At 42.8% G+C, this 25606-nt stretch overlaps 2 protein-coding genes across 5 annotated transcripts; one reads left to right on the top strand and one right to left on the bottom strand.

The window, feature by feature from the left end:
• LOC109514210 (RNA-binding protein MEX3B-like) lies at nucleotides 1–6341 on the top strand. The gene is made up of 5 exons (XM_019867093.1): nucleotides 1–854; nucleotides 2143–2381; nucleotides 2862–2907; nucleotides 3140–3816; nucleotides 4250–6341. The coding sequence occupies exons 1-5, from the start codon at nucleotides 284–286 to the stop codon at nucleotides 4649–4651; spliced, it is 1935 nt and encodes a 644-aa protein (XP_019722652.1). The 5' UTR covers nucleotides 1–283; the 3' UTR covers nucleotides 4652–6341.
• A 14-nt stretch (nucleotides 6342–6355) lies between these two features.
• On the bottom strand, nucleotides 6356–18957 carry LOC109514211 (mothers against decapentaplegic homolog 4-like). 4 transcript variants are annotated; one of them, XM_019867097.1, is made up of 10 exons: nucleotides 18673–18957; nucleotides 17462–17772; nucleotides 11939–12113; nucleotides 11601–11855; nucleotides 11043–11150; nucleotides 10910–10960; nucleotides 10648–10831; nucleotides 9837–10005; nucleotides 9011–9149; nucleotides 6356–7982 (listed from the first exon to the last, which is right to left on the bottom strand). In XM_019867097.1, the coding sequence occupies exons 2-10, from the start codon at nucleotides 17699–17701 to the stop codon at nucleotides 7771–7773; spliced, it is 1533 nt and encodes a 510-aa protein (XP_019722656.1). In that variant the 5' UTR covers nucleotides 17702–17772; nucleotides 18673–18957; the 3' UTR covers nucleotides 6356–7770. The 4 variants fall into 4 exon arrangements, with proteins under 4 accessions (XP_019722656.1, XP_019722655.1, XP_019722654.1 ...); XM_019867096.1 differs by having other exon boundaries at nucleotides 18710–18957; XM_019867095.1 differs by lacking the exons at nucleotides 17462–17772; nucleotides 18673–18957 and adding exons at nucleotides 14960–15270; nucleotides 16171–16455.
• Nucleotides 18958–25606: the final 6649 nt, after the last annotated feature.

Here is a 25606-nt window from a genome sequence, read left to right as displayed (position 1 = left end):
AAAATAGCATATCGCTACAAGTACTTAATCCATTCAAGACGGCGTGACCTGAAGTGTCTCTGTGTTGAGCTGGTGACAGGAACGCGTCGTTTGACCCAGAATTCAACTCTCGCGAGAGCAAAACTGAGCGAGATTAACGTGCTCGTGGGGAAACTGTCGAGACAAAACAAAAGCCACACAGTACACACATTTCAGCCACCTGGCGCTGGTCGCTTGTTATTCGCATTTTGTTTGCTTGTTCCTCCTTTCCCGGATTTCATATTCTTGACGAAATTGTTCAACGATGCCGAGCAGCACGTCTTTGCTGGAGGCCGACGAGGGAGAATCCGAGGTCCCGCCGCCGCCGCTAGTGCACGCTTTCGCCGGCATGGGCCTCGACGAGCACCTTGGCCCCCAAAGTCAGACGGCATCCGAGCAATCGGATGAAAGTTCAGCCTTATACCACCACCACCTCATCCCGGCGTCCCGCTTTAACCTCCTCGGTACGGTCCTCGACTTGAAGCCACTGCAGCATCGACCACCTTCGGGAGACGAAGGAAACGTCACGCCCGAGGACGAAGACCCACAAGTTGCAACCACGTCGGGTAGCCCGTTGCTTTCGCAGGCCCATCAATATATGCATTCTGCGGGGCAGGCTGGCTCCGCGATGCCGTCAGCTTTGGAGCATGTGGAGACGGTGTTGCTGTACAATGGAGACGAAGGGGGGGATGACACCGGCGTGTACTGCGGAGAGCCGGGCGGTGGCTGCTTCGAGGCCGAGGCGTCGCTCCTCGCTCGCCGGAAAAGTGTCAACACGACTGAATGCGTGGCCGTGCCCAGTTCCGAGCACGTCGCGGAGATCGTGGGCCGACAGGGTGAGTGTTTCTCGAAGACTTTAAAACGAAGCGTGCTTATAATGGAGCAAACAAATTCTACAAAACGAGCCGTGCCATGGTCTTGGAATTGGGCCGTGTTGGTGCTATCAATCAAGCTAACTTTTAGCTCGTAACTTATTGTTGTAATTAGCATGTTACAACACCGGTTTTAATGTCTTTATTTGAATCGAAATTGTTTTTCATCATCACAGACAAGTTGCCATCACACGAATGCCCCTATGACATACTTCCCAGACTTGACACATTTTGTTTTCTGCTGTTTTTTTTGACGTTGATGCTTGCTGGACTGCGGCTAGCCTAGTTAGCTTGGCTCTAAAATGGGTCAATCCAGCGCCGCCCGACTCGGAACCAACATCGACTGAAAAGCTTTCAAAGAAAGTTGTTAATGAACCACCAGACACTCCCACTCGAGTCGTCTATTTCTTTCCCTGCTCTCGCGTGTCTTTTCTCGATGTTTTTATCGATATATTGTGTGTTTTCTTTTGTCTTCGAAGACCGCAAGTTGCTCTGCCACATCAGCCCCATGTGTAGTTTTTCATTGTAGTTCTGCTTGGGCAGATCTATTATTTCCCACGTTCAATTCAACATAGAACACACGTATTCTTGACCATATAGCTTGCTTCTATGTCTGTCTTTTGGTGAGTTTTGTGGTGGGTTTTTTGCATTTGATTAAAGGGCTGTGTTGGTGTGCCTGCTGATGGGGGAGGGTGCACACTGTGTTAACACAACAACAGGAAATGGCTGGACTCAAACCACAGCTTGAGAGGAATATTTAATCCACTCGAAATGGCATTAGTGTTTGAGAGCTTTAACTTGCAAGTCAACTATGACTTATTAACATCATGGAAAAATCATAGGAGCGACTGTATCACTCAAACCTAGAGGTTCTCAAAGATTTAACACGAAGTACAGTAGTGTAGTCAACCAAGATCAGCGCTGCAATAAAACATGTTGAAATGAAAACTGTTCTGAGGATGTTTCAATTAAAATGTTGTACAGTTACATAAAAAAAGTGTTTGAAACCAAACTGTTTTAAAATATTAAATGAAGGGCTGGGGGGGAAGCTAACCAGCTTAAGTCAGCAAAAATTTCTGCCTCGAGTCGAAATTATAATTAATAATTTTAAAACCATATTTGCAACATCTGTAACCAATGTATGGCCATTTCCGTGTTTACTGAATGAACATATGCAACCGACAGACACATTTTTCTTCACTCTTGAACATTTAATTACCACTAATCAAGCCCTAAAATTTCTCTCACCCAGGTTGTAAGATTAAAGCACTCCGAGCCAAGACCAACACGTACATCAAGACGCCGGTGAGGGGCGAGCAGCCGGTTTTCGTTGTGACTGGACGCAAGGAAGACGTATGCATGGCCAAGCGGGAGATTTTGTCAGCCGCCGAGCACTTCTCCCTCATCCGGGCATCCCGGAACAAAGCGGGCTCTCTGTCTGTGGCGTCCGGGCCGGGGATCCCCACTTTGCCCGGACAGACCACCATTCAGGTAGTGGACGATAGTGCATCCTTCTTGTTTTGAATCTCATTCCAGCAGTGTTTTCCAACCTTGAATGAGCCAGAGTACACACATAGAAAAAAAATCTCACAACACACCACCAAACAAATTTGACAAAAACTACATTCAGTTTACACCAGTTGAAATGCCATTAACTCGTTCGCGACCAGCCGTTTTGAGACCCTTATTTACGCTATCACGCACACACTTAGGTGCCAGTGGATCTTCACTTAAGAATTAGTCATTTATATATATTTAGGGGATGACTGAAGTCATGATTTCTGAATTTCCTTTTACGTTGAGCTACTCAGTGTCAGATCTGGGCATGCTTTGGTTGTACGCAACCTCAGAATCGAAGGTGCAGTTGTTTAAGGCTATTTGTAGCTTCTGCCGTGTAGTGGAAGAACATGAATTGCTCTGCGGTGTCTCTGGAATTAAATAGATGAAAAAAAAACTGTTATTTTCCTGCAGGTGCGGGTGCCATACCGTGTCGTCGGACTGGTTGTGGGTCCAAAAGGTACGTATTTACAAGTTTCTATTATTAGTAAACTGCAGTAAGACTTGTCATTGTATTGAATGTGATGTTTATGATGGTGACCGTTTGAAACAGGCCCTGCTCTCAAGAGCAGTTTGCTCAAAGCCGTTCACCTTGTCCCCATTGATCATAGCACATAAACCGAGCGGCAGCTAGTCATGTAAATCGGGTCACTTGCAAGAACCAGTGTAATTAAAAGTGACTTGTGTTCCAGGGGCGACCATCAAGCGCATCCAGCAGCAGACGCACACCTACATCGTAACGCCGAGTCGCGACAAGGAGCCCGTGTTTGAGGTGACGGGGATGCCGGAGAATGTCGACCGTGCCCGCGAGGAGATTGAGGCGCACATCGCCCTGCGCACGGGCAACTGCGGGGGTGGCGTAGAGGCACCCGGCGCGGACAACAACGACTTCCAATTCAACGGCACGGACGTCAGCTTCGACAACAACGGCGAAGCCGGGTGGTTCCTCGCGGGCGGCCTCCTCCAGGCGAACCTGAGCGGCGGAGGCAACCAGCGGGCTAATGCGGCCGGCGGTGGTCGCATCTCTTCCACCTATCGCAACGACAGTTCCAGCTCCCTGGGCAGCGGCTCCAGCTCCACCGACTCCTTCTATGGAGGAAGCGGCGGCGCCGCCAACCGCATGGCTGACTTCAGTCCCACTTGCTCATTCAACGCGAATTCCAACAACAACAATAACAGCAGCAACGACGACAACCCAGGGGCCACCAGCTTCTGGTTCGGAGACTCTGAGCCCAACGCGGCGGCGGGCGGGAGCTGTTCATCGGGATTCGAACCCCTTACAGTCTCCACAGGCGGTGCGCCGCTGCACAACTGGAGCCCCTTTGTGGACCACCAAAGTCTTCAGGCCTTGGACGGACGGCCCGCACAGGTTGGTGGTGGTTGAATTAAAGCTTGGATGAATTTAGAGTGAGAGCACCACAGAGCCCTGACCTCAACCCTGTCCAAACACTTTCTCCGTAGTTTTTGTCCTTGTTCACTTCCTGTCGAGGTAACCATGTGAAACCCTAATTATGGCATGAAAGCCAAATTTGAACCCCTGATACTTATTTAGAACCTTCACCTTGGTTTGAAACGATAAGCCTTGTTTACAACCTTAATCTGAAACAAACTGAGGCTTGAATTCTCAATTTAAAAATCAAAACCAAGGTTTGGAGCCTTAACCATGACCGCCATTTCAAACCATTGCCCAGACTTGAAACACTGAACCTTGAAAACCGAAATTGAGGCTTGAAATCGGGTCGTGTAGAAGGAAGGAAGGATGTTTTTGTTTTACCTTGTGTTGTTGTCATTGACCTTTCCAGACGAGTCAGCCCGGGACGCCCCGCCTCTCCCCCACCTTCCCCGGGGCCGACGCCCTGGAGCATCCCCAGGCGCTGCACATGCTCCGCGCTCCCTTCGGCGGTGGCCACCGCCCGCCCTCCTACTGCTCGGCCTTCTCTTCCTCCTCTGGCGACAGCTCGTCCTCATCGCCGCCCGAGCCCTCCCTGGCCTATGTGGCGGGGGCTTCAGCGGGTCAGGGCCGCCGCCCGGGCCCTGATGTGTGCATTCGCTGCCTGGACGGCCGGGCTGTGGCCGCCCTGGTCCCCTGCGGCCACAACCTCTTTTGCGCCAAATGCGCCGCCCAAATCTGCCAGTGTCCCGATGCCACCTGCCCCGTGTGCCTGTCGCCCGTCACACGGGCCCTCCGGCTTCGCAACATGTGACTGGCGAACGGCCAAGTCTTCAAATGTAGCGACCAGAAAATGTTTCAAACGTTTTAGCCACCTTTGATTTTTTTTTTTATTGTTTTTTTTTTTTGTTTGTTTTTTTTGGAGGGGGCGGAATTTGCAGCCGACTCTCATGACCGTCACCCTCCGCAGGGGGGTGCAAGTGAGCATGTTTACAAACGGCAGGACTCCCGACCTTATCGTATTAACCAGTCGTATTATACATTCACACATCATATACTGAAGCGGCATGAAAACCCGCCTTTTCTTTCTTGACACTCCACTGGGCGTCAACTCGTTACCTTAGCGGTGCTATTTTTTTTTTTTTAATTAGTTCCCAGGTTGCTGGGAGTCACTACGCCAGGATCAAAGTCGTTTACAGTTAAAACTCGTGCCTGAAATTAAGTTCCGAAAGAAAAATCTGATTGCTTCAAAAACAACCTAAAGCGTGGCCTTTTTTTTTTTTTTAGACTGATGTAATGTACACATCAGGTTTAAAGTCTTAACACTTTTTTTTTTGCTTCCACATCTTTTTTTGTGCATACTTAGTATTAACATTCCTTTTACAAAAACTGCTGTAAATGTAGGAACAACTCCTCGAATGTTCTCCAGTGTTGAGATTTTATTTTTAAAATTAATCGTACGACCAATTTCCTCGTTCTGCCACCAGGCCTATGCAAGAGTCCGCTTGGGTTGGGAAAACCAGGGCGAGGAAATAAAACGAGGGATTTGATGGTACTTTTTCATTGGGACTCAGGGGCGGGGGGACGATGTTTATCCATTCCTTACACCCCCAAAATCATCTCTTTTTTTGTTTTTGTTTTTTTGACGCATGGGACTGTTGTCGGACGTTTATGAGGGGAAAGTGCCTGGAATGTAGACACTACACAACTAAATTAATGATTTCGCTTCCGTTTTGTTTTTTGTTTTTTTGGAGGGGCTCGGCTTTTGAGTTTTCGCATCATAACTAAGCCGCACAAAATAAACCTCCAGGTTCTCTCCCCTCCAATCTTTATCCGTCCTTTTTTTTGTTGTGTTATTTCGATGAGGGTGAATGCAATATACACGGTCAACCCTCAGTTTATTGTATTATATTAAGGACTGAGATATACAGAAGTTAATTTTTATTTTGTTACATTTCATATTCTAAATATATATGTATCTTGACAAAGTATCTATATTCCAATGTTTACAATAAGATTTAAATTTTTCTACCTTTTCTTTGCGCGGGCGATAAATGAATTTGCAATGCTTTCTCCGCTTCGTAGTTAGATTTGTCGGAACGCCGCCACTGGAAATATGGAATGTGTGTGCACAAGCATGTCTGCGTTTAATTAAAAAGAAATGTAATAAAGTACAATTAAACCGTTGAAGATATGAGCTGCCTGCTAATGCGTGTTTAAGAAAGTGTACATTTTTTTAGTAGCCGTTTTTTGTGCTAATTTTACTACTTTATGTATATGTAGGGGGCAAGTCTTATGGCATATATATATAAAAATCTCAATTCAAAATGGGGTGGAGTAAGGAGTTTAAAAAAAGTAGGACTATATTTTATAAACGGGCCTTTTAAGTTATTGCGGCCAAAGCACTGATATTATTATATATATATTTGCTGTAAAGAGAATTTTAAGAGTTTTATTTTTCTGATATTAAAGTTACTTAATAAAGACGGTTTCATTTAAAGCCACATTGAGTCTCTTGATTGTATCATTGATTTTATTTATTCATGTAACGTGAGTGAGTTTAAATGCGGGACCACTGACATCAGCATGCACTACAAAGATGATACATATTTCTATTTACATACACCCGATTTAAAAAAAAAATAACACGTCCGACGAGCCGCAACAGAAACATCAGGTGTTATGTGGGTGAAAAGGTGGGAAACAAAATGGCATCCTTAGTGTTCCAATACAAATACACAGCCAAGTCAAAGTAAAGTGCTAAAACCAAAAAAAAAAAAAAAAAAAAAAATCATTTGATAAAAAGTTGAGGAAAAAAAAAAATCAACATAGTGTACCAGAACTGCCGGGAAATGTAGATTTACAGCTGGTATTTTGTGAACCGATAATATACAAGAGGATTCGTCACTGGCCACAACATTAGGTAACACACAATCTCATGAGATATTAAACTTTCTGGCTTTACATTTTAAACAGTCACCTACCTGTAATTGTCAGAATACTTTTAACTATTGATTCATCGAAAGTCTGATATTTTCATAACATTTTTTTTTCTTGTAAATCTCACTTTTTTTCCAAAATGACTGAGTAAAATGTTCACTTCTTGTCATGTCACCCCATTCATTTTGTAATATTTCCACTTTATTCTCTGAAAATTAAAACATTGTCATAGTACCAGTTCGTTTTTTTCATCATGCTTTCCCGATAAAATTCAAACTACTCTCTAAAATACATCTTTTTCCACATAAAATACAAACATTTTTCTCTCAATAGTCCCATTTTGTCCCCATGAAGATACAATTTTCCTTCCTTTAAAAAAAAAAAAAAAATCTGATTTTATTCCTCTTGTAAAATTTACATATTGCTGCTTTATTTCTTGGGCAATAAATTCAACTTTATTCCTGTAGAATACAGTACTTTGTTTTTTTTCCTTTTCAGTGTTAACCCGTCTTTCTCTACTGCTGACGCGTTTCATCGGGATAAAGTTTAGAGGATCTAAAGTTGCGTCTTTGTTCCATTAAAAGTCAAACTTTATCCTCATATTACTTTAGCGACTTAATAAAAATCACGTCATACTTGGACAAACATCTTGGGAGGGGAATATCCACCTTTTGTAAAATAAATGTTTTTCTTCTCTTTACAATGTGGCCCTAATACTCCCCAATACTTGTGAAAATATCTTTAAACGATATTAGCTATTTATGCATGTGTACCTAATGAAGTGGCTGGTAAAAACAAGGGGGGGGGGGGTCACAAATGTTCATCATGTGGAAAACACAGCACTCTGGTCTAGTCCAGCAGTCTGACCGATCCTGTTTGTCCTTTCAGATGAAATATGTCATTTTGGGTTCACACTACAGCACCGTCAAAACCCACCTGACGAGAACGACGAGAACACCAACAAGCAAAATGAGTCCCTCGGTTGTGAGGAGTTCAGTCGAGTGGCTGGGGGTCAGCGATGGGCATGGTGTGCAGCACCTCGTCCAGCAGCTGCAGGGCGCGGTGCAGGTGGATCTCGATCCAGCATGGCGTCTCTTTGATGCTCTGCCGAGGGTAGTCCGGCCCCCAGCCCTTCACAAAGCTCATACGCAGGATGCACAGGCGGCGGAGGTCGTCCACACCGATGCCGGCTGCCGCCGACAGACCTGCGGGCAAATGTGCGCCACAATTGAGCCATTGGGAATTGAGGGAGGCTAACCGCGCAGCTTTTTATGTAAAATGCAGCAATGAAGTGGGGAAGGGCGTATAGCGGGCAGTTCATTATTGTACTCAGCAATTTTCCTGACTCATCAGTGCAGTGCCGGGCCAGCTCCCCTTTCTAAAATGGCCACTCCCATGAATGGAGGCCTCTCGTCTCGCCAAAGCATCAACGCAGTATGTGAGCTTCAGAAAATATTGTACAGTTAAGTCGTGATTTAGCATAGGTGCCAGTGGATCTGCAAGTAAGAGTAAATTAGTTATTTATCATCCTTGGAATAAAAAAGATATAAATCAATAAATAACTGTAAAAACGAGTAGCCAGAAGAATTACTCATTGCCATATAAATCTCTAAACTATAAATCTCCCAGGATTTATTGTAGCCTGAGTTACTCGACTGGAGACTTTCTCAAATAAAAACCTTCCCAGAAACTGCAGAAAGACATGAGTTATTCAGATTGGTTTCCACTTTAAAACCGTACTTAGGTGTCCTGGGTCGTCCCTGCCGGTTGGACATGTCCGGAAGCCCGACTTACTGCCAGCAATGTGAATCAAACTCTGACATTGATGATATAGGGACCGAACAGACGGTATGAGAGGGTTCAGTACCCCATACTCCCGAATCCCCCTCCAGAGAACTCCCCGAGGGACACGGTCGAACGCCTTCTCCAAGCCCACAAAGAACATGGAGACTGGTTGGGCGAGCACCCATGTACCCTCGAGGACGTTGCTAAGAGCGTAGAGCTGTCCCACGGCCGGCATCTGAATGTATTTATTTGGTGGCTTGTCTTCACAGAACATTTGATTTGAGTTGGCATCAGCATTGATATAAATAAATGCATGCAAACATGCAAAAAAAAAAACACCTGAAATTATTTCTGCATTAAAAAAAAATAAAAAAAGCTATGTTTTTAGTATGCGTTTGAAATGGATCGTTAAATTGAGTTTTTAACAGATACTTGGGTCCAGACTTACTGATGGCGGGTGCGATGCCTCCGACTGAGCCGGGTCCAGGGATGTTTCCCGCCACGGCTGCTGCCTGCGCTGCAGCTGCCGCCTGAGCAGTCGCCGCCTGTTGCTGCATCTGCCTGTGACACTGACGCAAGTCGAACACCTGGCACAAAACATGTAAACATTGTTAGACAAAAAGAGGTACATGCTCACTAACGGTTGTCATGATCAGTCCACTAGTCGACTTGATGACAGCACAGTGATGTTTAGATTGTTATGTTGCCAATCACACGTTTCTAGCTTCAGGGGAAGTCAAAACCACCTGCAACCAAGTGCACAGAATGAAATTTGGTTGTCGCCATAATTGATTTGAACTGTCTTCTATTTCTGAATGTGCAGCAGTTTGGTAAGTGAGGAAGAAGGGGAAAAAAATAAACACCGGTTTGGAACATCTCACAAGTGAACGGGCTAACTGAGAATGGGCGGGTGCCATGAATGACCTTTCACAATTTGCTCAGTCATTCACAATCAAAGATGGGGTGAGGTTCACCTCTTTGTGAACAGCTGTGTGAGAGAATCCCTCAGGCGGCAATGCATCAAAAACCGACCTTAATATGGAAAGGACATCACCACATGGGCTCAGTAACCCTTGAGAAAACCATTATCAGTAAATCCAGTTTGTGCTACATTGCAAATCACTGTCTTGTGTTTTTATTCATGTTTAACATAACATTCCAAGTTTATTGGAATCGGGTTTGTGTATACACCATGCTATCGCCCCACCCTGCTTATTTAAAAAAAAAAAAAAAAAAAACGTTTTAATTGAAAGCGTCAGTTATGAAGTGTCTACCTTAATGTAAGCGCTGGGGTAGATCTTGTGGACGGCATCCCCGGGGGCTCGGCCGGCCTCGCGATCCAAGTAATAGCTCTGCACGAAGACGGCGTGGTCGCTGAGGCAGCGCACCCACACGTCGCCCTCGCCTTTGCACTCGAGCTGCACGCCTTTGCCGATGTGAAGCCTGACAGATGAGTCAAACTTACTCGATGGTCTGAACTGTCCATTTCCACTTGTGCAGTGGTAACCCTTGATCTCTCAGCTTCATTCATTCCTGACCAAACTCCTGATCCAATTTACCATGCACATATACAGGAGTCCATGCAATAGTGTAACAGTGACAGACCGACGGAATGCCCACTTTTTCTATTATGTGGACACAAACTGTTGAGCATCACATACAGATGAAGCACACAAACTTTATGTTTTGTGAAAAAAACCCGACTAAGATTAATGCTGTTTAGTAGTGACAGTCTTTTTCACATTCCATCATCAAATCTACATGTATTCAACAGTATGCATGTAAGTAGGCATTACACTGCCCCCTGGTGGCCTGGGTGCACACACCAGAAGGAGCAGTCCTTTGAATTGTAGCTAAAACAATTTTTTATGTTATTAACTGTACGCTTTCAAACAGAACAATACCTTAGAGTGCTATTTTCCTTGACAGTTTCATTTATTTAAATGGGGAGAGTTGATTTGAGTTGCGAATAATTTGAGTTTGGTCAGAGAACGAATCAAGTCAAAGTAGCACTACACTATTAATGTTACTTCAAATATGACCTGTACGGTTAATCAAGGTTGCGTGATGGCCAGTGGGTGTTACCTGGCTCGCTCTATGGCCTCCGTGCGATGGACGTTGCTGAGTTGGCCTAGACAGAAGCGGTCCCCGCCCGACGGGTCGACGTAGCCGTCCACGGTCACGACGGGGCACGACGACGGCACCTTGAAGGTCTCGCCCACCTGTAGGTCCATCTCGAAGTAGGCGATGGAACACCAGTAGTCTGGAGCTGCAACACAGTTAAACTTATTAACTGAGGCACTAACGCCACCACAGTCATAGTCTACATTCATTGTTTTGTTCTCACCAGGATGGTTGGAAATGGGCGGCTGAAAGGCAAACTCGTCGTGGACTGACCCTGAGGATGAGAGCCAAGCAATGGACTATCACCATCTTTGGAAAAAACGTACTGTGCACGGTTTCCGTGTTGCCTGACTCACAGTAATGTGCCGGCTGAGGCATGGGAGGGTGGTGCTGCAGGTGACCGTTGCTGTGGTGTGGCGTGTTGGGGGTGAAGCTGTTGTTCCTTGACCAGACGGTGTTGCCACCTGAAGTTGGGAGGGAAACAGAGAGCCCAGCAGATATTTTGTTCATATCACAAGTATTTCTTCTGTATTTTATGAAACATTTCTTATTCAACACGACGTAGCTTTATTGAACCTGTTAAAATGAAATCTTATTCTGTTTGATTAAAAAACAAAATTCTAAAACAATAATAATGAGAACATTTTGAACGGTGAAAAAAAAAAATCAACAATGATAACAGTGACCACAGTGAATTTAAAGAAATGGACAGCAGCTGAATCAGTCAAAAATAAAAACCATTCAAAAATAATCTGATTAAATAAATTCAGCGAAATTGATGGTTTATCAGTGGAGATTGATGTTGAGGCACTAATATAAATTGGTGAACAAATGCAAAGTTGGAAACATTAAACAGGTAGATGAGGTGGACCCCAAAAGAGGAGATGTATCTTGAGCGATAAAGAGAGCCTTACTAGCTGATCCTGTGGCGACAGTGGGGAACGATGACGTGGAGGCAGAAGTGGATGCCTCGGCGGGCGGAAGCATGTTGGTGGGGGCGAATAGGTCGGAGGGTCCCGGGCGGCCCCCCGACGGAGGGTGCTGGATGGTCTGCATTGAACGGCCCTCATCCATGGCGGGCAGGCTCTGGGGGCCATCAAAATCATGCTCATCTTTGACCATCAGCGCCGAGCCAGGCCTGGAGCTGGTTAGATTCAGTCCTGATATGTCTAATAGGCAGTTGAAGCAAGAAATTATGAGTCACTCAGAGCACCGACTAAGTGATGATACTGAAAAATATGAACAGTCTCACCTATGCCGGGTGAGACCACCCGCTCGTAGTGATAGGGATTGACGCAGACGCTGTCGGCCTTGAGGTCGAACGCATACTGACAGTATTTGACATGCTTCAGTTCATTCTTGTGCAGGTCCGGCCAGCGCCACAGCTTGGCATAGACCACATGTGGGAAACCCTTGCGTCCAGCCACCTGGAAGGAGAGGCACACGCAAAATAAATAAATAATGATATTAACAATAATAATTCATGGGATAATCAGATAACATTTGAATTGACATCTTCCAAATCAAGTATAAATGCTATTTTCGCCTCATGTTTAGTATAAAATCACTTTCTTTCAATCAAATGATATGACTTAAATTTTTTAGACTTCTGGTAGATTGACCAGGAAATCGAGGAAGCTCCTTCTTCACCATGACAGACGATACAGACGCTTCACCAATCCACCTGTCCATCTCACGCTCCATCTTGCCCTCACTCGTAAACAAGTCCCCAAGATACTTGAACTCCTCCACTTGGGGTAAAATCTCATCCCCGACTCGGAGAGGGCACCCACCCATTTCCAACTGAGGACCATGCTCTCAGATTTGGAGGTATTAATTTTCATCCCAACTTCTTCAGACTCGGCTCCGGACCGCTCCAGTGAGAGTTGGAGATCACGGCTTGAAGAAGCCTCACAATAGGGTCTTCCCCCGCTATCGGAGCCAACACACCACCAGGTGGTGATTGGTTGACAGCTCTGCCCCTCTGTTCACCCGAGTGTCCAAAACACGTGGCCGCAAATTCGATGACACGACCACAAAGTCGATCATCAAACTGTGGCCTTGAGTGTGCTTGTGCTAAGTGCACATAAGGACCCGCTTATGATTGAAAATAGTGTTTGCAAAAGACACTCCAAAGATAAATTAAGTAGTACTCCCACATCTCCGCTCAAGTGTGATCTATCTCTCTCAACATTAGTAAAGTCTGTCCATTATATGAAGAAACTACTGAGATGCATTAAAAACTAATATTTATATTAACCCAAATAAAAATAAACCTCTATTATCCAAATTACTCAATCATAAAAAAAACAATTCAGAACAATAATGGGGAAAATGCTGCAACAAATTGTCATACAATTTATAAGTACAAGCCTATTATATCAAGAAAGTCCTACAGGTGTTTACAAGTAGAATTGTCACAACACAAATGAAAAATTAGTCTTGGTCGTAACATCCAATTCAACTGTTTATAAAACATGATTTGATAGGCAAAAAAAAAGTGAAATATGTCCATAACACAATTAATATATTGTATGTTACACACAATAAATGAAATGTCAAGTTTTTTAAGTCTGATTTAGAAACACAGATATCTTAATAGGTGACAAAGTTATTTAAAAAAAAATTATATGAATGCAATCTATGTATCGATTTATCTCTGTATCCAAACCTTAAAGAGATGAATTATCCACTTTAGATTAAAACCTGATCCAATCTGAATGAAATTTTCTGTGTGTCTACAGGGTAAATTGTCGTGCTTTATTACACTTAGAGGATATTTGACCCATATGAAGCTACTTTATCATCGCAGTCCATTGAACCCACCTGTTGGTCGCTTCCTTCTTCGGCTGAATCGATGTTTAAGGTTCACACGGCCAACCAAGTGTTCTCAGTTCAAAAATAACATAAAATGAAAAGCACGATCCCTCCTTAAAACGGGATGGTATGAAGTGGGAGGAAAAAAAATCACAGCCCTCCTCTGGTAAGTTCTCATCCAGTGCATTCACTTCTTCTTCGTCTTTGTTTTGTGCTGGGCTTTAGTAGTCAGTGCATCTAGTGAAATAGTGCCCCGTGTGGATAGGAGGTAAAGTGATTCTTGCAGCACAATTTCTAAAACTATTATCTCACAGGCCTTGCAAAACTAAAAGCACAAACACTGCTTTGTTCTGAGTTTGCAATTTTATAGCAAACAACTCACTGCTTTACACTCAATTTCCAAACACTCCTCGCAAAATGATACTCCTGTATGGCTATTATTTACACTACTGTATTCTCCCAACTGTCTGGCCACACTGTCACACCAGAAAACGATTGGAAGAGTGGGAATTGGACGAAGCGAAGGAAGAAATGGAGGTGAAGCAGCAAGAGTGATAGGAGGAGGAGGAGAAGAAGGTGGAGAAAGGAGACTAAAAAATACAATTACTGATAACATCAGAGCGACAATAGTGAAACACGTAATCAACCATGGAATGACCGAAAGAGATGACACGATGTAGACCGAGGTTTTTTTTTTTGTGTTGTGCCAATTTGGCATAAGGACCCGCTTATGATTGAAAATAGTGTTTGCAAAAGACACTCCAAAGATAAATTAAGTAGTACTCCCACATCTCCGCTCAAGTGTGATCTATCTCTCTCAACATTAGTAAAGTCTGTCCATTATATGAAGAAACTACTGAGATGCATTAAAAACTAATATTTTTATTAACCCAAATAAAAATAAATCTCTATTATCCAAATTACTCAATCATAAAAAAAACAATTCAGAACAATAATGGGGAAAATGCTGCAACAAATTGTCATACAATTTATAAGTACAAGCCTATTATATCAAGAAAGTCCTACAGGTGTTTACAAGTAGAATTGTCACAACACAAATGAAAAATTAGTCTTGGTCGTAACATCCAATTCAACTGTTTATAAAACATGATTTGATAGGCAAAAAAAAAGTGAAATATGTCCATAACACAATTAATATATTGTATGTTACACACAATAAATGAAATGTCAAGTTTTTTAAGTCTGATTTAGAAACACAGATATCTTAATAGGTGACAAAGTTATTTAAAAAAAAATTATATGAATGCAATCTATGTATCGATTTATCTCTGTATCCAAACCTTAAAGAGATGAATTATCCACTTTAGATTAAAACCTGATCCAATCTGAATGAAATTTTCTGTGTGTCTACAGGGTAAATTGTCGTGCTTTATTACACTTAGAGGATATTTGACCCATATGAAGCTACTTTATCATCGCGGTCCATTGAACCCACCTGCAGTCGTCCATCCAGCGTTCTAGGGATGGTGACACACTTGCTGGGATGGGCGCCGTTGGTGGTGATGGCGGTGATGAGCGAGTCCAGCTCATCCTTCTTCTCCTTAAGTTTCTTCACCAGGCTCTCAATGGCCCTCTTGGCAAAGCTCTCACTCTCGCCCCCCTGCCGGTGGCACATAAGGCTGTGCACGATGCTGAGGCAGGCATCGTTGCTGGTGGGCGTGTTCGCGATGGACATGTCGGCTTCGGAAGATGAGACACACTGCGACAGGTGGGCTTCTTCAACTTGAGAAACACACCATCAGGACGCTGATGGGAGATAGGATACAGCAGATTCAATGAGTCATCTCCAATGGTCGCCAGCTAATTGCAGGACACAAAGACCAATCACACTCAAACTCATACTCATGTACACCTTAAAGCCTTCAGTGAATGTAAGATGCATGTTTTTGGTATGTGGGATGAAGCTGGAAAACAGAAATACAAGAAGGCCAGAGCTGAGATTGGAACCCAGAACCTCAATACCACGAGGCAGAGGTGCTATCCACGAGGTCGCTATGCTGCAATATGAACCTGTATGTGTAAATATCTTACAAGCAGATGTGCCAACAGCAGGAAAATAAACACCAAACTACAGGCAGAAGCCGAACATCCGGGCACACTATGACGTACCCGATTCGAATGAATCGTCGCCACATTGATTAAGGAGGGAAAATATGAACAATTCACAGCAGTCTTAGAAGTTACAAAACCCGTTTGCCATACCACATTAACGCAAAGTTATTCAAAACGCAATGGATATAACGTTGGAAAAAGAAGGCCAGTTTTAGCCGAATTTACAGAAGAAATGCATCCGCTGAAAGCCGCAACATTATAAGGAAAAGATTGCTCCTAGACTTCAAAATAAATGTCTTTCACTCGTACAACACGAATCCCAGACTAGAGGGCGTCAGCTGACATTTAAAGATTAATTAGATTAGTGTAAAGATAGATGTACAATATTTTAAACACGTGTAAACATCGGCCTCAATGTATTTCCAAGAGTAACTGACCGGAAGGAGTCATATTCATTAGCATATTTTGACCAACGCCTGCTTAAAAAACCCCACTAGCTTAGCTACTCCTTGTTCAGGCTCGCTCAAGCTATACATCACATTGACGCAACGCATTATTGGTTCACTTGAATGATCCCAGTTTTATTTATCGTACCGTGTTATCTTTATCTGTGCATTAGGCCAACACTTACTTTCCGCAACCTGGCGCTAGCTGCTATGGCAGCTCCTTTTTTCCCCGTTGTATTGGTCGCTTCCTTCTTCGGCTGAATCGATGTTTAAGGTTCACACGGCCAACCAAGTGTTCTCAGTTCAAAAATAACATAAAATGAAAAGCACGATCCCTCCTTAAAACGGGATGGTATGAAGTGGGAGGAAAAAAAATCACAGCCCTCCTCTGGTAAGTTCTCATCCAGTGCATTCACTTCTTCTTCGTCTTTGTTTTGTGCTGGGCTTTAGTAGTCAGTGCATCTAGTGAAATAGTGCCCCGTGTGGATAGGAGGTAAAGTGATTCTTGCAGCACAATTTCTAAAACTATTATCTCACAGGCCTTGCAAAACTAAAAGCACAAACACTGCTTTGTTCTGAGTTTGCAATTTTATAGCAAACAACTCACTGCTTTACACTCAATTTCCAAACACTCCTCGCAAAATGATACTCCTGTATGGCTATTATTTACACTACTGTATTCTCCCAACTGTCTGGCCACACTGTCACACCAGAAAACGATTGGAAGAGTGGGAATTGGACGAAGCGAAGGAAGAAATGGAGGTGAAGCAGCAAGAGTGATAGGAGGAGGAGGAGAAGAAGGTGGAGAAAGGAGACTAAAAAATACAATTACTGATAACATCAGAGCGACAATAGTGAAACACGTAATCAACCATGGAATGACCGAAAGAGATGACACGATGTAGACCGAGGTTTTTTTTTTTGTGTTGTGCCAATTTGGCAAAAGGTTTTCTTATTTGTGTGAATAGTTTTGCAAAAATAGCGAATAGTTAATGCATCAGGAAAAAAGAAAAAACACTTTTTAAGAACTGCGGTGCATTGTGCAGGGGGGTGTATTAGTGACATCCTACTTAACAGCTGTATCAAAATTGTGAAAAAATATACAAAAAAAAAGTGAAATATGTCCATAACACAATTAATATATTGTATGTTACACACAATAAATGAAATGTCAAGTTTTTTAAGTCTGATTTAGAAACACAGATATCTTAATAGGTGACAAAGTTATTTAAAAAAAAATTATATGAATGCAATCTATGTATCGATTTATCTCTGTATCCAAACCTTAAAGAGATGAATTATCCACTTTAGATTAAAACCTTATCCAATCTGAATGAAATTTGCTGTGTGTCTACAGGGTAAATTGTCGTGCTTTATTACACTTAGAGGATATTTGACCCATATGAAGCTACTTTATCATCGCGGTCCATTGAACCCACCTGCAGTCGTCCATCCAGCGTTCTAGGGATGGTGACACACTTGCTGGGATGGGCGCCGTTGGTGGTGATGGCGGTGATGAGCGAGTCCAGCTCATCCTTCTTCTCCTTAAGTTTCTTCACCAGGCTCTCAATGGCCCTCTTGGCAAAGCTCTCACTCTCGCCACCCTGCCGGTGGCACATAAGGCTGTGCACGATGCTGAGGCAGGCATCGTTGCTGGTGGGCGTGTTCGCGATGGACATGTCGGCTTCGGAAGATGAGACACACTGCGACAGGTGGGCTTCTTCAACTTGAGAAACACACCATCAGGACGCTGATGGGAGATAGGATACAGCAGATTCAATGAGTCATCTCCAATGGTCGCCAGCTAATTGCAGGACACAAAGACCAATCACACTCAAACTCATACTCATGTACACCTTAAAGCCTTCAGTGAATGTAAGATGCATGTTTTTGGTATGTGGGATGAAGCTGGAAAACAGAAATACAAGAAGGCCAGAGCTGAGATTGGAACCCAGAACCTCAATACCACGAGGCAGAGGTGCTATCCACGAGGTCGCTATGCTGCAATATGAACCTGTATGTGTAAATATCTTACAAGCAGATGTGCCAACAGCAGGAAAATAAACACCAAACTACAGGCAGAAGCCGAACATCCGGGCACACTATGACGTACCCGATTCGAATGAATCGTCGCCACATTGATTAAGGAGGGAAAATATGAACAATTCACAGCAGTCTTAAAGGTGACAAATCCCGTTTGCCATACCACATTAACGCAAAGTTATTCAAAACGCAATGGATATAACGTTGGAAAAAGAAGGCCAGTTTTAGCCGAATTTACAGAAGAAATGCATCCGCTGAAAGCCGCAACATTATAAGGAAAAGATTGCTCCTAGACTTCAAAATAAATGTCTTTCACTCGTACAACACGAATCCCAGACTAGAGGGCGTCAGCTGACATTTAAAGATTAATTAGATTAGTGTAAAGATAGATGTACAATATTTTAAACACGTGTAAACATCGGCCTCAATGTATTTCCAAGAGTAACTGACCGGAAGGAGTCATATTCATTAGCATATTTTGACCAACGCCTGCTTAAAAAACCCCACTAGCTTAGCTACTCCTTGTTCAGGCTCGCTCAAGCTATACATCACATTGACGCAACGCATTATTGGTTCACTTGAATGATCCCAGTTTTATTTATCGTACCGTGTTATCTTTATCTGTGCATTAGGCCAACACTTACTTTCCGCAACCTGGCGCTAGCTGCTATGGCAGCTCCTTTTTTCCCCGTTGTATTGGTCGCTTCCTTCTTCGGCTGAATCGATGTTTAAGGTTCACACGGCCAACCAAGTGTTCTCAGTTCAAAAATAACATAAAATGAAAAGCACGATCCCTCCTTAAAACGGGATGGTATGAAGTGGGAGGAAAAAAAATCACAGCCCTCCTCTGGTAAGTTCTCATCCAGTGCATTCACTTCTTCTTCGTCTTTGTTTTGTGCTGGGCTTTAGTAGTCAGTGCATCTAGTGAAATAGTGCCCCGTGTGGATAGGAGGTAAAGTGATTCTTGCAGCACAATTTCTAAAACTATTATCTCACAGGCCTTGCAAAACTAAAAGCACAAACACTGCTTTGTTCTGAGTTTGCAATTTTATAGCAAACAACTCACTGCTTTACACTATTTCCAAACACACTCCTCGCAAAATGATACTCCTGTATGGCTATTATTTACACTACTGTATTCTCCCAACTGTCTGGCCACACTGTCACACCAGAAAACGATTGGAAGAGTGGGAATTGGACGAAGCGAAGGAAGAAATGGAGGTGAAGCAGCAAGAGTGATAGGAGGAGGAGGAGAAGAAGGTGGAGAAAGGAGACTAAAAAATACAATTACTGATAACATCAGAGCGACAATAGTGAAACACGTAATCAACCATGGAATGACCGAAAGAGATGACACGATGTAGACCGAGGTTTTTTTTTTTTGTGTTGTGCCAATTTGGCAAAAGGTTTTCTTATTTGTGTGAATAGTTTTGCAAAAATAGCGAATAGTTAATGCATCAGGAAAAAAGAAAAAACACTTTTTAAGAACTGCGGTGCATTGTGCAGGGGGGTGTATTAGTGACATCCTACTTAACAGCTGTATCAAAATTGTGAAAAAATATAATACATTTTTATTGTTTTTAAATGAAATATATGGGATAGTCTCCAGCATGCCCTGCCCCATGTGAGGATAAGCGGATCAGAAAATGGGTGGATGGATGGACGGGCTATATGTGTTGTCATTGTATGTTTAATAATTTTATTATATTGATTTTCTGGTAATTTTACGTTGTGACTTGTGTAAAGAATTATTTAGAACTACACTGCAAGATACTAAGCTAAGGTGTTTTTAGTACTTAATCATGACTGATATAGGAGTATTGAATATGACAAACACCACCCTTAATAAACAACATATTCTTAATTGTAAACCTACGTCATGCCATTAACACTAAATAGTTATTTTTTTTCTGTAGAAAAAAAACAAACAAAAAAAGCAAATAAATGAGAATTGCACTCTGGTCTGTGCATCAGAACATATACTGTAGATCCGGCACATAAGGCTGTGCACGATGCTGAGGCAGGCATCGTTGCTGGTGGGCGTGTTCGCGATGGACATGTCGGCTTCGGAAGATGAGACACACTGCGACAGGTGGGCTTCTTCAACTTGAGAAACACACCATCAGGACGCTGATGGGAGATAGGATACAGCAGATTCAATGAGTCATCTCCAATGGTCGCCAGCTAATTGCAGGACACAAAGACCAATCACACTCAAACTCATACTCATGTACACCTTAAAGCCTTCAGTGAATGTAAGATGCATGTTTTTGGTATGTGGGATGAAGCTGGAAAACAGAAATACAAGAAGGCCAGAGCTGAGATTGGAACCCAGAACCTCAATACCACGAGGCAGAGGTGCTATCCACGAGGTCGCTATGCTGCAATATGAACCTGTATGTGTAAATATCTTACAAGCAGATGTGCCAACAGCAGGAAAATAAACACCAAACTACAGGCAGAAGCCGAACATCCGGGCACACTATGACGTACCCGATTCGAATGAATCGTCGCCACATTGATTAAGGAGGGAAAATATGAACAATTCACAGCAGTCTTAGAAGTTACAAAACCCGTTTGCCATACCACATTAACGCAAAGTTATTCAAAACGCAATGGATATAACGTTGGAAAAAGAAGGCCAGTTTTAGCCGAATTTACAGAAGAAATGCATCCGCTGAAAGCCGCAACATTATAAGGAAAAGATTGCTCCTAGACTTCAAAATAAATGTCTTTCACTCGTACAACACGAATCCCAGACTAGAGGGCGTCAGCTGACATTTAAAGATTAATTAGATTAGTGTAAAGATAGATGTACAATATTTTAAACACGTGTAAACATCGGCCTCAATGTATTTCCAAGAGTAACTGACCGGAAGGAGTCATATTCATTAGCATATTTTGACCAACGCCTGCTTAAAAAACCCCACTAGCTTAGCTACTCCTTGTTCAGGCTCGCTCAAGCTATACATCACATTGACGCAACGCATTATTGGTTCACTTGAATGATCCCAGTTTTATTTATCGTACCGTGTTATCTTTATCTGTGCATTAGGCCAACACTTACTTTCCGCAACCTGGCGCTAGCTGCTATGGCAGCTCCTTTTTTCCCCGTTGTATTGGTCGCTTCCTTCTTCGGCTGAATCGATGTTTAAGGTTCACACGGCCAACCAAGTGTTCTCAGTTCAAAAATAACATAAAATGAAAAGCACGATCCCTCCTTAAAACGGGATGGTATGAAGTGGGAGGAAAAAAAATCACAGCCCTCCTCTGGTAAGTTCTCATCCAGTGCATTCACTTCTTCTTCGTCTTTGTTTTGTGCTGGGCTTTAGTAGTCAGTGCATCTAGTAAAATAGTGCCCCGTGTGGATAGGAGGTAAAGTGATTCTTGCAGCACAATTTCTAAAACTATTATTATCTCACAGGCCTTGCAAAACTAAAAGCACAAACACTGCTTTGTTCTGAGTTTGCAATTTTATAGCAAACAACTCACTGCTTTACACTCAATTTCCAAACACTCCTCGCAAAATGATACTCCTGTATGGCTATTATTTACACTACTGTATTCTCCCAACTGTCTGGCCACACTGTCACACCAGAAAACGATTGGAAGAGTGGGAATTGGACGAAGCGAAGGAAGAAGTGGAGGTGAAGAAGCAAGAGTGATAGGAGGAGGATAAGAAGGTGGAGAAAGGAGACTAAAATGTAGAATTACTGATAACATCAGAGCGACAATAGTGAAACACGTAATCAACCATGGAATGACCCAAAGTGATGACACGATGTAGACCGAGGTTTTTTTTTGTGTTGTGCCAATTTGTCAAAAGGTTTTCTTATTTGTGTGAATAGTTTTGCAAAAATAGCGAGTAGTTAATGCATCAGGAAAAAAGAAAAAAACACTTTTTTAGAACTGCGGTGCATTGTGCAGGGGGATGTATTAGTGGCATCCTACTTAACAGCTGTATCAAAATAGTGAAAAAATATCATACATTTTTATTGTTTTTAAATGAAATATATGGGATAGACTCCAGCATGTCCTGCCCCATGGGAGGATAAGCGGATCAGAAATTGGGTGGATGGATGGATGGGCTTTATGTGTTGTCATTGTATGTTTAATTTGGAAGAGTGGGAATTGGACGAAGCGAAGGAAGAAATGGAGGTGAAGCAGCAAGAGTGATAGGAGGAGGAGGAGAAGAAGGTGGAGAAAGGAGACTAAAAAATACTCATTGTATGTTTAATAATTTTATTATATTGATTTTCTGGTAATTTTACGTTGTGACTTGAAGAATTATTTAGAATTACACTGCAAGATACTAAGCTAAGGTGTTTTAGTACTAAATCATGACTGATATATGAGATGTATTGAATATTACAAACACCACCCTTAATAAACAACATATTCTTAATTGTAAACCTAAGTCATGCCAATAACACTACATAGTTATTTATTCTGTGGAAAAAAAACAAACAAATGAGAATTGCACTCTGGTCTGTGCATCAGACCATATACTGTAGATCTTTGTATTGACCAACAGGGAGCAGCATCTCCCTACAATTTGAGCTTTTTATGTGTTTAAAAAAAGTTTAAACACATAAAAAGCAACAGATTTATGAAGAAAACAATACTTTATTTTAAAAAATCTGACTGTATTCCTAAAATTGCTGAAAAATTAAGTGACCATAATGTTCTCATTTTACCTTCGTGAAAAAAAGGAATGATTGCCCCTGAAAAATGGTTACCTGGCACAAATTAACAAGTCGCTGCCTCCCAGGTGCCAAGCTGTTTATTCACATATCAGCAACAGCAGTGAGGTTTTATCACGTGGAGCAGCTGGCGGCGTGCCTGTAAGTAAAACTGCATGCCGTGTTAGCAGCACAACAAGAAAACACAAACAGGATATTTTCACCGCGTCTGTTCTGCTGATGGAGAGGTGAGTATGGCCACTTTGTGTGTGTGTGTGTGTGTGTGTGTGTGTGTGTGTGTGTGTGTGTGTGTGTGTGTGCGTGTGTCAATGATGTCTTTTGCGTAGCGTGAGTGGAGCCAGTCGCAAAGGCTAATGCAAATGGACAAGCTGGAGAGGAGTGTCGGTGATGTGATGCGACTGTCTCGCTCCATCAGGCCTGGAAACACTGGAAGAGTGACAGCGCATACAGGTCACTCGCTTCTAATCTCTTCCACTCTGCGCAGCTTCCTCCTCATGCTTCCATTTGACTTTTTATTTATAAAGCAGCTTGGCAAAACCTCAACCGCCATCTGATGTTTCCAAAAACATGTATGTTAGGTTCATTTATGTGGTTCTCAATATTGTCTCAATTGTTGACAAAAAACATGTTGGGTGTCCTTGGATGACAAAAACATGCGTGTGCGTTTACTCACGACAATACTGTCTTGATGTTCACCCAAAAAAACAGCTAAAGTACCTCATTGTTTTCAAAAACATGTATTTCAGGTTAGTTGAGGACAAAAAGTGTCTTTGATGTTCATAAAACAGGTATGCTATCTTCATTGCTGACGAAATTGCCGTTAAGATTTTCAAAATCGTGTATTTTATGTCTCTAAATTGCTACTATATGTTTTCAAAACATGGTTTGATTAGTTCAGTGGAGATGAAACCGTCTTTGATGGTTTCAAAACGTCCATCAGATTCATTGTTGACTAAATTGTCTTTGAGCAGTATGGATTACGCTGGTCAGTGCACAGTTTGGTGCCAAGGAGGTTTCAACAGCTTTAGGATATTTCTGATGTCGCTGAATCCGAAAATTACATTGTTTTTTCAAAATTGGCTCTCGCTTTTGAGATTTTCCACATTTTGCTAAAAAAAATTGTGCTAAAAATATGCAAATAGTGACATTAGTATTTCTTTATGCTCTAACTATGAGGCTGTATCTGTCTTTTTGATCTATATCCATGCATCACTCGTTCATTTTTGAGGCTGTAGCGCGAAAGATTGCAATTGTCCCAAAGCCTTCTACTTAAGAATCATGTTTCATGTGACAATCAGGCGAAAAAATTCAGAAAAAACAGTAAACAACACATTTCCCAAACAAAGGTATCAAAGCACAAACACTACTTTACGTAACGATCAACATAGATTTCGTGAAATGTCACAGCAAATTAACCAATCGCGTAATACCAAAAAAATTAGCCGATGTTAACACATTTTCTTCCGCTGTTCATGTGTGACCACATAGACCAAGGGGTGGCAAACTCATTTTTTGTTGCGGGCCACTTCGGAGTTACGGCTTTCCTTGGAGGGCTGATGTAAAATCGCAACGTTATTTATTACCCATGACGATTTGTCATTTTGGTACAGATTTCAGCAAGGATCATGAAATTTGACACACATGATTTGCTCCCGCGGACCACATAAAATGACGTGGCGGGCCGGATCCGGCCCCCGGGCCTTGACTTTGACATCTTGACATAGACGATTCGCATTCAACAAAACTTGCCGCACCTCTGCTTCCCTTTTGGCTTCGACCTTGTTTCAGTTTCGTATGGCCGTCGCTTGAAATTTCCATTAAATATATCCTTTAACGCCTCTAAAAAAATTGTACCTAAACTGCTTCGCAGTGACACCGAATAGGGTAAGCGACATGAAAAATGGATGGATGCATGTTAGCGCTGTGCACCAGTATGGCTTTTCCTCTTGTCAAACAGCAGTCTTCGCCTTGTTTGCCCCTCACGAGTCACATACACTCAAACCGAGTCGTGGCCAAACTTTGCTTAACCAAACGTGCAAGGATCTTCATTCATGCGTGTCTTCCGTCTAAATTTTTCATCGCACCGTCTGAACCCCTCAGCTTTTTTCCGCTAAAACCGGAGTTCATCACGTGATCTTGAAATCTTTCCACTCGAGCGCGAGTCGGGGAAAACTGTCAAAGCCGGCGGGGAAGCGAACGCAGATGGAAGAGAAATGGACGGGGCAGTGAGCAAAAGGGAGGAGACGGGAGATGGTGGAGGTGAGCTGTCTGTTTGAAGCTAAATCGGGGTGGCAGTATAGTGTAGTGAGGAGGGGAGCTATCTGTAAACACACAAACAGATGTGTGTGCGCAAACACACACACACACACACACACACACACACACACACACACACGAAGTGCCCGCGGCGAGGTGGTAAAAGGCCATGGCTGATTGGACGCCGTAGGCTTATTCGGCCCCGGACTAGCCGAGCAGTGCATGTAAGAGATGTTTGGATTCAAATGCGTTCATCCGTGCGCACATGAGCGTCTGTAGGTCATTCCCTTTGCTCTTCCTCTTTTAAACTCACTTTGCACTTCACCAGATCAACTCAACCTTCAGTGCATGTCGTCGATGAAAACTTCGTATCCCTGCTTTGCGATTATTTTGATGGAACCATTTTCTGATCTAATGTAAGCGTTTATCACGTTCTGTGCCGTATGTAAAACGTATCATCATTGGCTGCTACAGCTGTCTTCAAACACGTATTTCCACTTGAAATCACACCTCCATTCACTTTGTGTTGGAGAGCTGTCTCTTTTTTTTCAAAATAAAAGCATAGTAGCAACCTTGAATAAT

This window comes from Hippocampus comes, unplaced genomic scaffold, assembly GCF_001891065.2.
Source record: "Hippocampus comes isolate QL1 unplaced genomic scaffold, H_comes_QL1_v1.1 scaffold322, whole genome shotgun sequence".
In the NCBI taxonomy this organism is placed as follows: domain Eukaryota; kingdom Metazoa; phylum Chordata; class Actinopteri; order Syngnathiformes; family Syngnathidae; genus Hippocampus; species Hippocampus comes.
Note: the sequence above shows the minus strand (reverse complement) of the source record. Positions and strands in the feature narration are given on the sequence as shown.

Excerpts from the sequence above, each read along its gene's own strand:
- LOC109514211 (XM_019867097.1), bottom strand. The coding sequence starts at position 17,701 with ATGTCCATCGCGAACACGCCCACCAGCAACGATGCCTGCCTCAGCATC. Across the intron at positions 10,832-10,909 it reads GCCCATTTCCAACCATCCTG|CTCCAGACTACTGGTGTTCC; the intron begins GTGAGAACAAAA and ends ACTGTGTTGCAG. Across the intron at positions 7,983-9,010 it reads AGGCATCGCACCCGCCATCA|GTCTGTCGGCGGCAGCCGGC; the intron begins GTAAGTCTGGAC and ends ATTTGCCCGCAG.
- LOC109514210 (XM_019867093.1), top strand. The coding sequence starts at position 284 with ATGCCGAGCAGCACGTCTTTGCTGGAGGCCGACGAGGGAGAATCCGAG. Across the intron at positions 855-2,142 it reads GGAGATCGTGGGCCGACAGG|GTTGTAAGATTAAAGCACTC; the intron begins GTGAGTGTTTCT and ends TCTCTCACCCAG. Across the intron at positions 2,908-3,139 it reads ACTGGTTGTGGGTCCAAAAG|GGGCGACCATCAAGCGCATC; the intron begins GTACGTATTTAC and ends CTTGTGTTCCAG.